Below are 17,225 nucleotides of genomic sequence, written 5' to 3'. Positions count from 1 at the left end.
CATCTGTTGGCATTTCATGGTGTCTGTAGTTTAGCTTAGTTTAAGATGAAGCATTATTTAAATATAGGGAGGCTGTTTGCGAATAGCTTTGAAGATAAGTTTGGAAAATGAATATTCCCAATGTGACACGTTGAGGAGCTTACCAGGTCACACACCTCTTCCCGTGGCTGTGGGGTGTAGGAGGTTCATGACACTGGGCATAATTTAAAGCTGGGAAGCAAAGCAGGCTGCAGAAAGTGGCGACTTACGATTGTTTCTCAACATCTGTCCGGTGGGTCTGGCTCGGTTTTAGCATCCAGACAAAGGAAGTGTGGAAGTGCTGCAGCGTCTGGCTGAAATTCCCTGTCGACAGCCCCGCGCCCTGGCTCTCCAACCTCGGGTGGCACAGGCTGACACAAATGCACTGGAATTCCTAGCCCTGGTGTTCCTTGTCCCTGTTTAGGGTACTTACTCTGTCTTTGCAGTTTTCCTCATACAGAATTTGGATTTTTTTCCCCTGTGTTATTTAGGAAATATATATTTGAAGTTGCTGTGATATACTTCTAGGTATATTTTATACCTGTAACAATGTGATTCAGGTGCTACAAAATGAGGAGATTTCTAGTTGTTTTCTGAAGAGGGGAAAGGGCATATATTTGCTGTGAAATAAGTGCTGAGTACTCAGGTACAGCAACCCTCAAACCTAAGAAAATAAGGGGAGAAAGCATCCTTATAGTAAGCTACAAAATAAGCCATTATCTTTACCAGTAGTTTGTCATCAATGTGGTCTGTAAATCACAGTTCAAAGGCAAAAATAAAGGGAGCAAAACTCTTGCAGTGCTAATGAGAAATGTCAAGGAAATTGAATTGTACTTGCCATATCTTTGTTATTCTTAAAATAATAATAATAATTTAAAAGAAATATGTAAGGCTTTTGGAGCTCCATGAGGTCCTCTTGCCAAGAAACTACTAGCACCTGCTAGCCCTGATGCCCATTTCTGTGTCACTTGAATAAAAGAGCCTTGCTGCTGCTGCTGCCCTGCAGTGCTGGGTTGACTGCTCCCCTGCCTGCCTGCACCATCTGGGCCATGGCTGAATTCAGTAGTTTGCTCTCTAGTTTTGCTAGGGTGAAAATACAGTTTTGGAAGCAGGAACCCTAACTCACCTGGAACATTATAAATCTGTCTTTGTTAGAGTACAGTTAAATCCTTCATGTCAAAATACTTTTCACTGTGAATGATTTTGGTAGTTTCTTCGTTCTAGCACAGAACCCACAGTAAAGGTTATCCATATTGTACCAATTTGCTTTATATTGCTTCAAACCTTCAAAATGTCAACATATCGTATATTTTGTAATGCATTGATTCTTGGACAATAACTCTTAATTTTTATTGTTTCTAAAAGGGTGCTGGTGCCAGAAGAAAAGGATGATTGATGGGAAACAGACACCAGCCTATAGACACTCACCCTCTTCCTTCGGATACTGATTTATCAGTGTGTCCAGGCATCCCCTGCGAGCCCTGAGCACGGAGGATCACTCAGGGTTATCAACAGTCGAGCTCAAGACCTGCAACTTCACAAATTATTATCTGCTCTTGGACATCTTTTACAAAAAGCCCTGACAGATAAGTTATAAGTCGAAGGACAGGTGCTGCATGGCTGTGAAAGGCTGTCATCAGAGCCTGGGTGGCTTCTACCAAAGTCTTTAACATAGTGAAACAAACATCCCATCCTAATGCTTCACGTTTGAGTTGGAACCTGTTTTATAAATATATACATTATACGTACATATAATCTCTAGACTGCACATACGCCAGCACTGAGCATCCTTTACGAAGCTGACATAAAAGGATTTAGAAATGTATTTGTCAAGATTCCTGTCACTTCACACCCTCTGGGTTACTGTATCCTCCGTGATGCAGCACTACCCTTCTGTGTGGGGGCACTATGACGTGTGTAAGACTCAGATTTACACAGAAGAAGGAAAAGTATGGGATTACATGGCCTGCCAGCCAGAAGCCAGAGACATGATCAAATATGTAAAAGTGACTCTGGATCCCCCCGACATAACATGTGGAGATCCTCCTGAGACTTTCTGTGCGATGGTAAGGCAAGCTTTTCATTTTGCATAATTCGTGGGGGTATATTTGGGATAGATGGCTTCAAAACAGAAGCCCTAGAGTGCACATGAAATTATCCAAGAAAGCCTGCATCATATTCCAAACGTGAAAGGTTCTGCTGTACAAAAGTCTGAGCAGCACATTAAGCTGAGCAATGAGATGTTCTGCTTATGAGGACTTAACTTGACTTTTTCTGAACTCAGTGTCTCTCTACAGCAACTCTTAATGTATCAAAAGAAATCAGCATAAAACTCCTATTGTGCTAACCCATAACTGGGATGGCCTTTGCCTGATCAAGAAAGATTTGAATGAAGTGATTCTACTAAATCAGTTTAAAGCATCATAGCATGGCATAATTAAGTCTAATTTCCAAACAGTGAGACCAGTTGAACTCAAATTGCTAAAGCTTAAAAAATGGTATTGGGAGTTGGGCTGTTGAAGTTTTCCCAGCTACCCAAGGAGCTGCAGCAGGTCTGTATGGACAGTGCAGCTAAAATCACCTCCAAGCTCTAGCGACTACTCACAGCTTTCTTTCTAGCTGAAACTGTAGGCATTCAAGAAAACTAAGAGAGACCAGAGCTCCTCATTTTACATGGTCCTAAAATAGATTGGGTTTGGAAATGTTTGGCTTGGTAAGTAAATGCACAGGTATAAGAATCCAACAGACACTCTATATGTATATATACATATATACACCTACACACACACATATGTATATCAATATTTTACAGCTGTGCTGCTCCCAAGTGTTTGATAGACCACACTGTGAGAAGTTTCAGTTAAAGGAGATCTTAACTTGAAGATAACTTCTTTGTGCTCACACTTAGAGAAGCTCTCTTTTCTTTGCGATTGGATATTTCTGTTAAATAGCGAGTGGAAGATACTGAATTCTTTGAAAAGAAAATAAGAGATTTGTTTTACAAATCATGCACACTTACATCTGTTAATACAGCACTGGAAACATGCTCCACATTACCTACATTATTTAGATTTGAAAGACCAATGAGTTCTGGTAAGTGAGGTTATCACAACTGGGAAGTCTACGAGATATTTGTTTGCCTGTGTACAAATCATCATTGCTGGGTGACAGCATCCCCGCAGGAAGGAAATTTGCTTTTAAATGCCTTGTGGCATTGTTTTCCACTACTGCTGTTCTGTAAGGAGGTCAGATCCAACCACACATACATTTAAGGCATTATTTGCACGCATGCAGCTGCTTCCCACGTACATTATGGTAATAGCCACGTGATAAATTGCGAAGAAAAATGAATAAATTACAATCACTATGAACCTTTGACTGCACCACTTGCTCTCTGCCCACTAATCCATCTCTGCTGACATGTCTTTGACACTCTAAATCTCCAAGCAGTTTCAAGCAGCCACTGTTTAAAAACAAATGGAAATCATGTGCCCCACATAATATTGTCTTACTGTTTTTTTTCCTTAATCTTGAAATACATTTTTTCCATCTGAATTGTAGTAGCTGTGATTTAGCACTCAATAATATTTAGTAATTCATCATCTAATGCAAAAAATTGTTCTTTTAATGAGAAAAAAACCAAAAGAAACAAACCTGCCCAATAAAACTTGTTTCTTCCTTTTAGTGCAGATAAACATTGCAGCAGTTCCTATCTTAAGTAATACTGTAAGTTTCTGAAGGCCTTTATTATCAGTATGCACTCTAGTTAGAACAACAATTTTAAACAAAAAACAACAAGGCAAACAAAAGACATTTTGATTAAATCTAAGTGTTAAAAATGGTGCCGGAACTCCCCTTGAAAACATTTGACCACATCTGTTCATCAGTGCTGTGATGTGGGAGGAAAGTTTCCTTGGGAATGACCTGAGATTACAGCTGTAGCTCACCTGCAGCTTAAGCCTGTGAGATGCAGAAGGCCACCAGAATCCTCACATGAGAAGCAGAGAAAGGGGAGTAACTGGGGAAGAAGAGCGAGAGAGAGCCCACAGAATGAGAGTGTGCATTCAGCTACACAAGTGTAGAGTGACTGACTCTTACATGATAAACTGTGGGATTTGTTTCCAGGATAGATGTAGATTGTACATATCCACCATATTTAGATATGCATTGGTAGTGGCTTGGCTTGCTTGAAACATAAGGAAAATGACAGAAATATTTAATGTTCCTAAAATACTGCCCATGGCTCACAGCAGAGCATTCTCATCCCTAAAAATGTATTGTCTATCTGTGCCATAGCTAGCTGTAGGAATTACATATTTCCTGCAAAATGAGGTTTTATGTATTTTGTAGGGCTGAGCCCTTGGCATTTTTGAGATCTTGAATTTTTGTGTTCACTTTTAGTTTTAGAAAACGAGTTAAGAAGATAGCACTGACATACTTGGAGAAAGTGGGCAGTGGAAAAAAGTTCTTTCATGTTAGGCATGTTCTTGTGCTAAAAAAGACCAAATTTGAAGTGACAAAGATGCAAAGGTTTCTTTTCAGCATGTTGAAGTGCCAAACTGGCTTATACAGATGCTTGGTTTTCTTCTTGTCAGTACTGGCTATGTGCCTGCCAAACCTGTACCACTGTTTTGTTATTGAAATCAGGTTAACACTGACTTGGAGAAGAACAGGGTCTTCAGCTATTCTAATAATAAACAAGGGTATCAAGCAGCCAAGTCTGCTTCTGCAGGATGACAAGGAGGCTGAAGCAGCCTCCTGTTTTATCTGCATGTCGGTTTCCTGATCAGGTTTACTAATTTTCTCTTCACCAATTGGACTAAGGTACTAACTGTTGAGTCTCTGTCAGCCTTTGGTGTAATATAGATTAGATCTTGAAACAAACCAGGCTGAGAATTGTCATTCAAGTCCTGCTGGGGGATTACGGTAGAATCTAAGGCAGTCTGTGAGAGTAGCTGATAATAATCTGCAATAACACACAAAGCAGCCGTGCACTGCAATGTGTGTGCGAGCATACAATACAGAGGAGATGGGTGGTTAAATTGGCCCCCTACTTATTTCTGCATATTCACCGTGGTATTAAATGTTCTTATGAGTCTGTGATGAATTTGTACTTTCCTTGTTTAGTTGACAGACTGAATAACAGGGCTTTGCATATGTAAATTTGTTGCAAAATATAACAGCCCTAGCTGGCAGCTAAAGCCAGCATTTGGCAGCTCACCACTTGCAGGTAGCTTTGTGGTGTCCCCCCAGAACAGCATTTGTAGGTATTATGGGGAGTATGCAACAGAAAAAAACTATCCCACAGTTGCTTTTAGGCATCTATTCTGAGAATAACATTATCCTTTCTGATGACATTCAGTATTGACAGCTCATGAGATTATTCTGAAACCTCAAACCCCTGGAGACCTATAATTATTATATGAGATTCTCAGGTTTCATTTAAAACATGATCTTTATTTCCTTAGTCCTTCTGGTTGCAGGGAAAAGTTTGAAAATGAAACCAAATAGCTCAAAAAGCAGAAACCAAATAATCTTCCAAATTATTGTTTGTTTAAAATCTCATCAGATTTAAAGTCATTCAGGATTTCTACAGCTCGGAAAGAATTTTTGCTCAAGAGGAGAGATGCATAAAAGAAACTTTAAAAAGTGGCTAAGAGCAGTTGAACACTTACAATTTCCAGATGTGGAGTTGCATGTATCTGTAAGGAGGATGTGACAGCATCCTTCCAGAATAAGTATATAAGAATAAGAATAATGGCTCCTCCTGCCTGCAGGATAATCAGCACTGTGGGGAAGGGTTCTCTGGTCACCTCTGGCTTCCCTGTCCATTTTAAAGCAGTCTCTAGTGTCTCAGAGTGAGCTACATATGCTGGCAGAAGGTGCATGACTGCTTTCTGTGGTATTCCTTCAAGGAAATTTGGACATCTTTTGTCAGTCACAGACTTGGACCGAACAGCCACAGTGTTTAAGCCAGCATGACCCCTTTCTGCAGATCTGTAATTTATTAACTTGGAGCATTTGGCATTGCTCAGAGTATGTCTGGCACTGTATGCTTGTGCATTGTTGGCCTGGGAGGTGAGGAGAGGAGAGAAGAGAAAGAAGCTATTCACATTTTCAGGTTTGAGCTGCAGGTTTCACACTAAGCAAATTTTGAAGTACCTGGTGGTGCTAGTTCTTGTGGCCTGCAGCATTTCAGTGTAAAACAAATCTTGAAATCCCTGGGAGTAACTAACAGTCAGTGAAATCTACTTCCCTCTTTGTAAGAACAATTCCACAATACTCCGTCCAGTCATAAAGAGAAACAAATCTGACTTCCTATGATCATGACCATCATTTGCTCTACCAGAACAGTGTGTAGGTGGCTTCTGGCTTTCCTTCTCAAACATGTGCCAGCTCTGTCCCTGGTACAGTCTCAGGAACCTGATGATGCTGCTCACAGCTCAGAGATCCTGTCGCCCCACTCCCACCTGCCCTGCACAGGGACTGGCACCTCTGCTGAAATCCAGACTTTAGCATGGGGTTTGCATTCAAACCTGAGCTGGGATTACTGTGCAAATTCATCATGAATTTGACCAGGAGACTCCTAGTGGCTATTGCTGTAATTTGCAAACTAGAGACGGGTTTGTGTTACCAACCTGTATTTGCAGCTCAAATGGCAACATTAAAATATAATTTTCTGTTTGTGTTTAAACCTAGATATCATAATACATCCCAACAGCTAAAAATGATGAAATTATCATCAATTACAGTTGCCTGCAGCTAATTTCCTTCATAGGTTAAATAGAAGCTTGAAAAGGAGCCTGCAGATGAGAGTCCTGTGCATTTGTACAATTTATAGAGCAGAAATGCTGATGATGACAGTAGAAATTTGAGCCCTTGAGTGCTACTCCGTATTTCATAGTCAATCAAAACTAAATTAAGAAACAAAGATTATTAAAAAGTATTCTGCACATGTAATTCTGGCATAATATTATGAGTGGACATTAAATTTTTTTCCCTCTGAGACTTTCAGCATCATTAATATAGCATTCCTTTAATTACAAGTAGGCTCATATTCCTTAAAAAAGGGGAAACACTATGTAGCATAGATAGTGATACCAGTATTATGTTTACTGAAATAATTAAATGAACAGATACTTTTTTGAGTAATGGGTAAATCACAATGTGAAACAAAAATTATTTTTGAAAGCATTTTGGCATTTATACATACTTTCTCAAATGAGACATTTTAAAACAGTGTTGTACAATATGATTAAAAGATGCTGTTAAGAAAAAAGCTTTTTTCTTTTATGGGCTAAATTTGAAGAAAAACAAAGGATTCTAAATTCTATCTGTATAGTCTTACTAGATAGCATGGAGTAGAATGGGAACAGGAAGTTAAAGATGAAGCTCTTGCTACTGTCTTGTTTAAAGTGGATTTTCATAGTTGTGTATTTTTAAAGTATGTACAGCTCAAACTTACTTCAGACCTCATTTACAACATCTGCATTCATCTAATTTGAACTCTTTGGGCACATACAATTATTACAGCTGTTGCTTTGTCACTGTAGAGCACCTTACCCTTCAGAGAGAGGGGTTTTTATTTTAGTGCCTCCTCTTAAGTCACTAAACATTTCATTTCATTGCATTTCATTAATAACACTCTGAGACCTGAGAGCTTTGGCCCTGCCCATTGGCCTGTCCCCAGCAGGGCAGGACAGCTCAGCCCCACTGCTGAGGCTGTTCCCATCCAGCCCCACTGAGCCCCTCTCGCAGCCCCTCAGCAGCCAGTGGGGCAGGAAGGACACCAGGGGCATGACAGTCCCTGTCAGTCGGTCCCCATGGATCATGGACTGTCCCTATGCTGTCCCCATATGTCATGGACTGTCCCTGTGCTGTCTGTCCCCGTGGGTCACATACTGTCCCTGTCTGTCTGTCCCCATATGTCATGGACTGTCCCTGTGCTGTCTGTCCCCATGGGTCACGGATTGTCCCTGTCTGTCTGTCCCCATATGTCATGGACTGTCCCTGTCTGTCCCCGATTGTCCCTGTCAGCTCCCTCCCACTGTGCAGTGCCACAGGCCAGCCTACCTGTGTCTCTGGCAGCACCTGCTGTACACTCTGCAGAGGCTCATTGGTCCTTATGGGAAAGGATTCCTTGGTTTCCTACAAGACTTAAAAAGATGGGTATATACTTAGTGACAGCAGGAATAAAAAAAATAGTTTGGTAAAATCTCTGTTTTCATCCAACTGGAAGCAATCTAAAAATTAATAATTGCTCATAAATCAAAACTAAGGATTGGTAGTAAAACAGATTTGCATTTTATTCATTATCACACATCAAGATGCTCCAGTAAATCTTTAACAACACTCTGTCCGGTTGCCTTTTTTTTTTCCTCTCAGTTACACTTTGGGTACTGGAATGTTTTCAAGCCTGAAACAAAACAAAAGCACACCCACAAAGTACTTCTGTTGTTAAAAATATTTGAGGGTAAAACAGGGTTCCTAAATGAAATATATAGTTTCTACATATTTTCAGTTGCAGTTTTAAAGCACATGTCACTAGTATGTGTAGAAGAGCATCCTTTTAAGGAGATTTATATTTTGTAAATACACTTTGTAAGAGCAGCTGTTAAGCATTTTCTAGCATTGCCGTTATTTACTACTTGCTCTTCCAGTTTGGTTTGTTTTTCCCCTGAAATTAGCTGGGAAGAGTGGACATTTTTAGACAGTTATTTTAATAACAATTGATCTTAAAAAGCAGGGAACCGTGCAGGGGGAGATTGTGGCTCTCTGGATGAGGTTCTTTAAAATACCTGAGTTGGTGCCTCCCCCCACTGCTCCCTCCTCCCTGGGCCCCCCAAAGCACCGAGGTACATGGAGGGAGATACCCAAGTGCTCTGTGGAAACTTGGAGTTCTGGCCTTGTTTGAGTATGGAACCAGCAACACAAATTTTGTAAAGAAATAAATATCTTCCACTATAAAATAAAGTCCCAGACATCCATGGTGATGGATGTCAATGCAGTTGGACCAGAAACATCCCCTCAGCAGCACCTTTAGTGAAGTATAATAATACTGCTTAGCAAATAAAATATTTACTGGACCTGTCATAATTTGAACTGCTGCTGGTGAGGCAGAGGTGATCTCAAGCCCATGGCTCACTGCAGGGAGACTCCTGAGAGATTTTCTGGGGAGCAGGGAGACAGTGCAGTACAGCAGCACACCCCAGCTGGTGCTCCTCGGCCAGGGCAGGACAGCACATCCCTCCTGCACTGACGGGAGGGAGAGCTGGGTGACCCCATTTCTTCTCTGCTAGAAAGCCTGAACTTAGAATTTTTCCAGGATGGTAAATCCTCCTTTCAGCAGAGTGGCCTTTGCCTCCTAAGCTGCCGGTGTCACGCAGGCAGCCGGAGGAGCGGAGCTGCAGCATCGCCCCCTCAGTTTGCTTTCACACATTTGGGTCAGGGGCACGATGCCCTCAGTCCCAAGGGAGTGTGCAGCATCAGGCTTTCCAGGCTGAGGACACTGTACAAGGAGCATGGTATTATATTTCTTCCTGCTGTGGTAGACAAGTTTCAAAATGTGAAAGTTGGATTTACTTGGCAGAACTGAGCAGTGATAGGTTTTATGCTGCTCAGGTTTGTTCAAATTATCTGGATAAACATATTTTTCCATCTTCATTTAGTAGCTAAATGTCTCTGAACCCCAGAGTTTCATGTCTTTTTCTTGCAGAGCTTGTACTTAGTAAAAGCTAAGAATCACTGGAAACCAAATGCAAGTTCCTGAGGCACTTCCATATATTAAAATTTCCATTTGTAAGCATCTTGTTGAAACAAAGCCAAGTGAGCTCAGCTGAGAATTCTACAAACCTAGTGTACACCAGGACAACCATTCTGGTTAGTGGGCTCCCTAGAGTCCTTTGAGAAGGAAGAAATCAGTAAGTTGATTCTCAAGTAATGATTTTAACATTTAGACGTTTATGTTACTTATAAAGCATCCAGTCCTAATGCAACCCAAATCACCTTCATTCATTCAAGAAAAAATAAATGTACAAACTGAGATGATAATCTGCACTTACATCCCTTCTGCTTTATGCTGGGAAGCAGAGGGGGAGAAATACAGACAGGCATTAGCAATTCCTCTTGACAAAGTATGGAAATTACCCATCTCATTATGTGAGGAAGAAAACCTGTCATTTATTTTTACCCACCGAGTTTAGAAAGGGCTGAATCTGTGAGAGCTGGTCAATTTTAGCATGAGCACCACTGCCACTTTTCTTTTTTTAATACTGATACTGCTTTGCCAAAACTGCCATTTCCAATACGTAAAATAACATACCTATTTAAGAGTAGCTAAAACAGGATGAGAGATCTGCTAATCCAAATATTTCTTGACTTGTTTCAAGGCCTATGAGTACTGCTTGAATATGAAAATAAAAATTAATCCCAGATACTATTAAGGCCATTGAGTGATGAGATGCAGATTGCTGTGTCTGGAACACTAATCTCCCTAGTTAAAAAATAGGTAGCTCTGGACCCAATTTACTTGGAGAAACAATGACTGTTGTAGACATTTTAGGTATGGAAATTTGTGTTTTCACAGGTTACTTGTGGTGACATCATCTTGATCTACAAGTACAAATATAGCTAAGGACAGAAAAATCCTTGGCATTGAGCTGACTTGGCAATGTGCATAAGTGATTTCATGTAGCTTTGATGTTTGATGTGTTGTATTTTCTGGAAAATGGTTTTATTTCTCATCTTCTAGTTCTTTAGGCAGATTGTTTATATGGAATTTAGGAATAAAAAAAGGGGAGGAAAGAAAAGGATGCAAATGAATCTAATTATATTTACTACAAGCAAGAACTTGTACTATATCAGAGATATTTTATGTCAGGTTTCAGCCCAGAGAGAATTTTTATAGCTAAGTATTTGTAAAACCTCTAAAAGAAGACACCATTATGATGAGAGGAGCATTTTTTTAAATGTACGTGCCATGTCTTTCCAACATCTTGGTGCATTTTAGATTTTTATCTGTAAAACTGTCACGAGCCACATTTTAACTCATGAATTTGATTTCTACCAGCTACACCTGCTCATAAGACGTTTTCCTCCAGTGAAACCTAGAAACAGAGCTACTTGTGGGTGACATTTACAAGTGACTGGGGGTGGGGAGATGGTAAAAAATAAATAAAAAGGAATAGCAAACAACTACACAAAAGCCCTCATCCTCTAAAATCTGCAATGTGCATAGCTGGAGGAAAAAAAAAGTACAGAATGCAATTTTCTAACTGCTAAAACAACTTTTTCTACACGTGCTATTTTCCTCCTCTGTTTTTAACACAGGCTTGCAGACTGACATGCCTCTTGGCTTCCTTGACCATATGGATCTGCCAAGTAGTATAAATACTGTAGGGGTAGCCTGTAGAAATATCCTAGCAAGGTGTCTCACTTCACAAGGGTTGATTCAGACTTGCAGACACGTTAAGTAATGGGTTTAAGGGGTTCAAGCATTGGAGCTTCCCTCACTAAATTAGTGGAGTAAATTTTTGTCAGCGTGTTTGCAGCTAAAAACCCTATTTTCCTGAAAAAGAAGCGGGATACGCCTTTGAAAATAAAATGTTAAAAACATAGAAGCTTTTTGTCATCTGAAGCAGTGGCTTTGATTTTTTTAAAAAGATACACTTCAATAACTAAAGGGAAATTAGAAGTGACTCATCATGTATATTTCATGCCTAAGAGCTAATGTTTGACTTTACATCAACAGGGCTTAAAATATGATCTTCCATTGAAATTAATGTGTCCTGTGTTAGGCCAACAGAAGGACTCCTACTGACAACAATGGATGGCAACAAAATGCAGCTTCCTCAGTAGTGAGCATTATCCTCTGCACTGTACCAGTTTGAAACTCTCAACTAGAAACCATAAAACCATCTTAAGTAAAGTTAAGTGTGTGCCTTTATATTCTAATTTTTTTTTTTTTTAGCACAAGCAATTTCACTGAAGTTCGCTTATTTTCCAGCATTTTCAGTTTTAAAATCTTCTTCACTCATTTTACTGGTGCTGGGTTTTGGATTAGTTCAGCCGTTGTGATCTTCAAGTGCAAGGCTCTTTGACCCTAGTGACAAAACAAGTTTTGGAGAATGGGACATTATCCATCTTTTCTTGGTTTTGAGGCATACAAGATACACTGAAAGCATCTATCTGGAAGGTGCCAGCTAGGATATATATATAATACGTAACAGGGTTTGCATATTTAAATACTCTATTTTAGCTTTATGCATCTCCTGGATTATTTGTAAATAATTGAAAAGGATAGAAGACTATTATTGACTAATCATTCCATAGTTCTCCATAACTACACCATTATTGCTTGTAGCACTCAAACATTAGCCAGGCATCATCAATCATGAACTTGAAGTTTTATAAGTTAAAAAACAGGTCTCAGAAAATACTACAACAGTTGTCCTTCCTTTGTTAGTCAGAGAAGGTGGGGGTTTCGGCAGAACATGGTGTCAAATTTTAAGCCTTGAGAGAAAGTATGCCATTTTTTCAGTGTTAAACAGTGGACTGATATCTGAAATGCCAGATGGGGTTGGTTTGAGTTTTTTTGAAGCCATACAGACAATTGTCTTCCCTCTGTTACAATCTACAAGTCCTCAGCTGGTGTAAAGTGTACATACATTTAATGGGATGGTGGGGCAGGCAGCACTCACACATCTGCCACTTGTGCAGTCCATGCTGCCCTCCAGGGTGCCAGCCCCTCTTTCCCTGTCTTGAAAATGGTGGAGAAAATAAAAACTGAAGAGAGACATGGGGAGTTGTTCCAAAGAACAGAAGAGCCTGCCTGCCTTCCTTCTGGTCGCATCCCTGTCTTGTCACACCTTCAGTGTTCTGCACCTTGAGAGGCCACCAGGGCTGATGGGCTTGTTCTTACTTAGAATTCTGATATCCTATTTGGATCATATCCTTTTTGGAAATGGTACACACCACACAGACCTAATCTGTGGATTTGAGATGGGTAAAGTGTTTTCTAGATGTTTTCTAAGCTTAAAGAGTTCAGCACTAGGATGGGAAAAGATTGTGCAGGAATGCTGATTGGTTGATGAGGACCTGCTCACCATGCTGCTTTTCCCAGGTGCTCACTCTCTGGGACAGTAAATACATTGCAGGAGCTCAGAAAAAGCAGGCATAGCCCTTTTACGAGGCAGTGTTTGACTCTCCCAATCAATAACAATCAGGCTAAGAATTTGAAGTAAATCTTGTTCTGATGATTGTACCATGTCAAGGGCATCATACTACTCAGTGATGGGTTTGGAATAATAAAATTGTGCATAAGATCAGAAAAAAAATCAGAAAGCAGCAGTGCACCGCTGAGTTTTACCTTAGTAACAGGGGCTTTTTTCAGTTCCCATCGTCAAGGTCCTTACCCCTCTACTAATGCAGCCATCAACATCCTCCTCCTGTCAGGCCAGTTCTCATAACTTCAAAAGAAGATTTACAGGAGCTGACCAAGAAGAAAAATGTTCTTCACAAATTATTACAGGGATGAATGGCACCTGTGCCTGTGATGACCTGTTCAACACTTTCTTGATGACACCACCATACATGAGTTTCTCTCAACTCCTGTCATGTAAGCCACAGTTGATTTTCTTGTCTTTCAGCCAGCCAACCACCAAGGCCACAGAAAGCAGATGTAAGGGCAATGCTGAGCAAACCTTTGCTGTCACTGCCTTTAGTGACTCTTAGTAATTGCTTTGTTGATAATTATGAGCTGTATAAAGCATCACAGGAAGAGCAGAACAAGTTTACTTTTGCAGTGATTAAATAAATCATAAATTGGAAACACTTTGTAATTCAAAATTACCCCTCCTAACCAAGGATTGGGTACACAGCATTTGCTGCAACATGTGTGAACATTGTCAGTGCAGCTCTAGGAAAGGGCAGCTGAAGAAGAGAACAATAAACCTCATCCGAGCTAGTAGGGAACCCACAAGGGAATGCTGGTCTTGGTGACACACCCTGCCCTGTATCCAACACACACCAGAGTGTGCCGGGGGCGCTGCAGCCCCCCCAAGCAAGCCATACACACAGCACACCGCAATGTTGCCTGTCAGAAGATGGTAACAAAGATCCCTCCCGTGGAACTTGAAGGGTTCTTGGATAATTTGTTTCCAGTAGAAATCAGCTTTCTGCCATATAAGAAAGGCATGTGAGAGTCTAACAGTATTGTCACTGAGACTTTGTTAGAAGACATTATCTGGCCCAGAAACACCCCAGACAGAGGAACTTAGAGTTGAGCCTGCAATACCATTGTACCTGACAACACAAAAACTTATTTCCAGCCTGCACATTGGAGATCTTCACATGCCCAGTGATAGGGTTCAGTTATTATTGGCTTTAATTACTTACAGTTTTCTGGCCTAGGTTTCTTAAGGCTTGATACAGAAAAACCAGTACAGATAGTAAGCATAACAAAATACAGGAAGACCTTAGAGCTAATTTACAGAACTTTAAGCTAATGAGAAATGAGAGTCCATTCCTACCCCTATTGGAGTCCTCCCCCAATATCTTTGTCTCACTGTCTTATTCTTCAGTCAGTGAAACTCACAGGCATTGAGAAGTCATAGAAAAGAGCTGTTTTCCAATTTGGTTTGGGTTTTTGGTGGAATGTTTTTAGCTTTTCCAAGTTTGATGAGTCAGGTTTCAGCTATATTTTTTATCTAATTTTCTTTGCTAATTGTATGTGCAAGGGTCACAGAACTAAGGTTGTAAAAAAAAAAAAATCTAATTTTAACCTGCAGTTGATTTATGAAATGATACTGAGTTCCTTGAGTTTGAGAAAATAACATATACCACTAATAATCTCTGGGAACTGATTTAACACCGTATTCTATTGCAGTGCTAGGAAGAAGCCAAGGACTTGTAACAATCTGTCATTTGCAGTGACATTTTTATTACTCTTTCAGAAAGGCTGTGCTTTAATTGTCTCCTTGCTTCAAATCAACTTCTTAGTTTGCTTTAACAGTATTTTTTTTCGCTGTAGCTACCATTGCCCTTGCTATAAGAAACCCAAACTCTCTGTATATTTCTGGCATGGTAACTGCCAACAGGAACAGGAGCAGAGAACCTACCCGTGTTCTTCTAAATTAAGAGAGTGAAAATGCTACTGACTGCAAGTCACATTTTCATGGAGTTCACACCAAATTCCTTGTAGACCTGCATCCCAGGCAATTCCCCCTTGATTCACTAGGATTGACCTGAGAGAAAATCCATCAAAATAATACACCATTTTTTCCCAGTATTGTGGAGTTTGCAACAAGCTGCCCAGTGGAGAAATAGCTTTGCTTTCAACTATTACAAAGAAACTGCAAGCTCTTAATTTAGTACAATGTCGCTAGTGCTTTAGCATCTTCTGCAGTGTGCCTCCAACTGATGAACTGAAGCACAACTATAAATAACGATGATGTCTTTGTCAGCTTGTGAGAAAAAAGGGTTGGAGTTTAGTTTTGTTTTTTGGTTTGGGTTATTTTTCACATTTCCTGGAAGTGCATGTAGTAAGATAGCTGTAATCTCTTTTTTTGCTTAATACGTAGATTTATCTCTTTGATGGGTCACTGAATCAAACCACCAATTTGTTGCCTGCTGGTTCATGGCTCAGTGACCCATGGGAACACGGCCCTAATGTTGTAACATATACAATGGGCACCCCAAAGTTCAGTGATTAAAACAAGTGCTCAGCTTTACAGTTCAGAACTTCGAGGTGCACTTCCCTTTCCAAGTGGGAGGCAATTTCCCTCCACCCCAAACTGGACTTCACAGAACCTGGCCAAACTGCGTTCTCAGACCTCTGGTTTCTGTGCATTCCCTATCCTTTACCACTCTGTATTTGATAACTAAGAAGTTGTCCAGGGAACAAATGGCTTTGTTCCTTTGGATATACCAGCCCTGTATTTTAAGAGAGTACCAGCCAGAAAAGCATAAAGTTTCACAAATCCCCAGATTGAGGACTCAGTGCAATGATGAAGAGGAGGGACTTGATGCCAGCTGTGGCAGCATAGCTGGTCTACATGCTGAGAGGTTTTAATGAAGCAGATGAAATCCATCCTGGATTCTGAATCACATAGACATTCAGGCAAAATATGATTGGGGGGGGGGGGGAAGAGTTGATTTTCAGGGCTTGCATGACTTTGGATTTGTTTGCTTGAGTATATTTTTGGAGGGTTATGTTAGATGCTAAGGGAAAGTTACAGCAAGGCTTGTGACTAATGGATAAGATGCAGTATGCTCTGTGATGCTATGAGAAAAATGCTGATGCAGTTAACTGATACCAGAGAGATAAAATAACACCAACATTTAAGAAAAAAAGCCAAACTGAAAGATTTTGGCAAGTTTTTGAGATCCCACCTTGGTATCATTGTAGAGGATGTTTCTAATTAGTAGCCACAGAAATAATTGCTGATTAAATTGTCATACAACTCGATTAACGAGGTGAAGGAAAAATAGCAACATTTTCATTTTAATGAGATGTCTGCTCTCTCCTCCTCTCTACTATGCATCTTAATGTACCTTGCTGTCTGCACTGACTTGGGGCTCCAAGGCTTTGTCATTTCTTGGCAATTCTGTTCTCTAATTTCTTCTGACACATGGTGCTTAAATCCACACAAAATGTGAGGTGAGGCAGAGAGGATTCCTGCAGACTGCCATGCCATAAGAGGAATGCTCATTTGCATTATTCATTAGATAAACGCACTGATTTGCATCTCATTCTGGTCTCTTCCATTTCCAGGCAGGGGATGGAGACAATTCACAGAATTGCTGAATTTTTTGAATGATATTCATAGTGTTCATTTGGGATTAAGTCTCCATTGTCTGCTGCCCTGTATTTTGTCCCACACTTACCTTAAATACCTACAGAAACTAGATCCTTTTGTTCTTTTAATAGCAAACTGTGCCTATTTAGTGCATAGTAAAAGGGTGCTAATTTGTTTATCATTGCAATTTTGAAAACATTTATCAAAGCCATAATTCAATGCTTGATCATTATTTGTGATTATTGCAATCTTTCTCCCTGTTTTTCTGAGGTTATAGTTCAAAAGCAAAAGCTTGTAAATCAACTGCAGTGATCTGACAGCATCTATGTTTTTTTTGCCATTCAGTATTCTTGAGCAGTAAGCTTTTAAGAACTACATGCCCTCTGTTAGCTAGCATGTTAATGCAGTAAA

The 17,225-nt window shown here is 40.2% G+C and overlaps 1 protein-coding gene across 9 annotated transcripts in view; it reads left to right on the top strand.

Moving 5' to 3' along the window:
- The window catches only part of NTNG1 (netrin G1), a 149,063-nt gene that overhangs the window by 4,852 nt on the left and 126,986 nt on the right, over nucleotides 1-17,225 (top strand). For all 9 annotated transcript variants that reach the window (XM_036387400.2, XM_036387396.2, XM_036387395.2 and 6 more), the window contains exon 2: nucleotides 1,384-2,084. In XM_036387400.2, the coding sequence (XP_036243293.1) occupies nucleotides 1,839-2,084 (246 nt within the window). In that variant the 5' untranslated portion in view covers nucleotides 1,384-1,838. The remainder of the gene's footprint in view (nucleotides 1-1,383; nucleotides 2,085-17,225) is intronic.

Source organism: Molothrus ater, chromosome 9, assembly GCF_012460135.2.
Source record: "Molothrus ater isolate BHLD 08-10-18 breed brown headed cowbird chromosome 9, BPBGC_Mater_1.1, whole genome shotgun sequence".
NCBI classification, from domain to species: Eukaryota; Metazoa; Chordata; class Aves; order Passeriformes; family Icteridae; genus Molothrus; species Molothrus ater.
The sequence above is the reverse complement of the archived record's forward strand: the minus strand, read 5'-3'. Positions and strand labels throughout refer to the sequence as shown.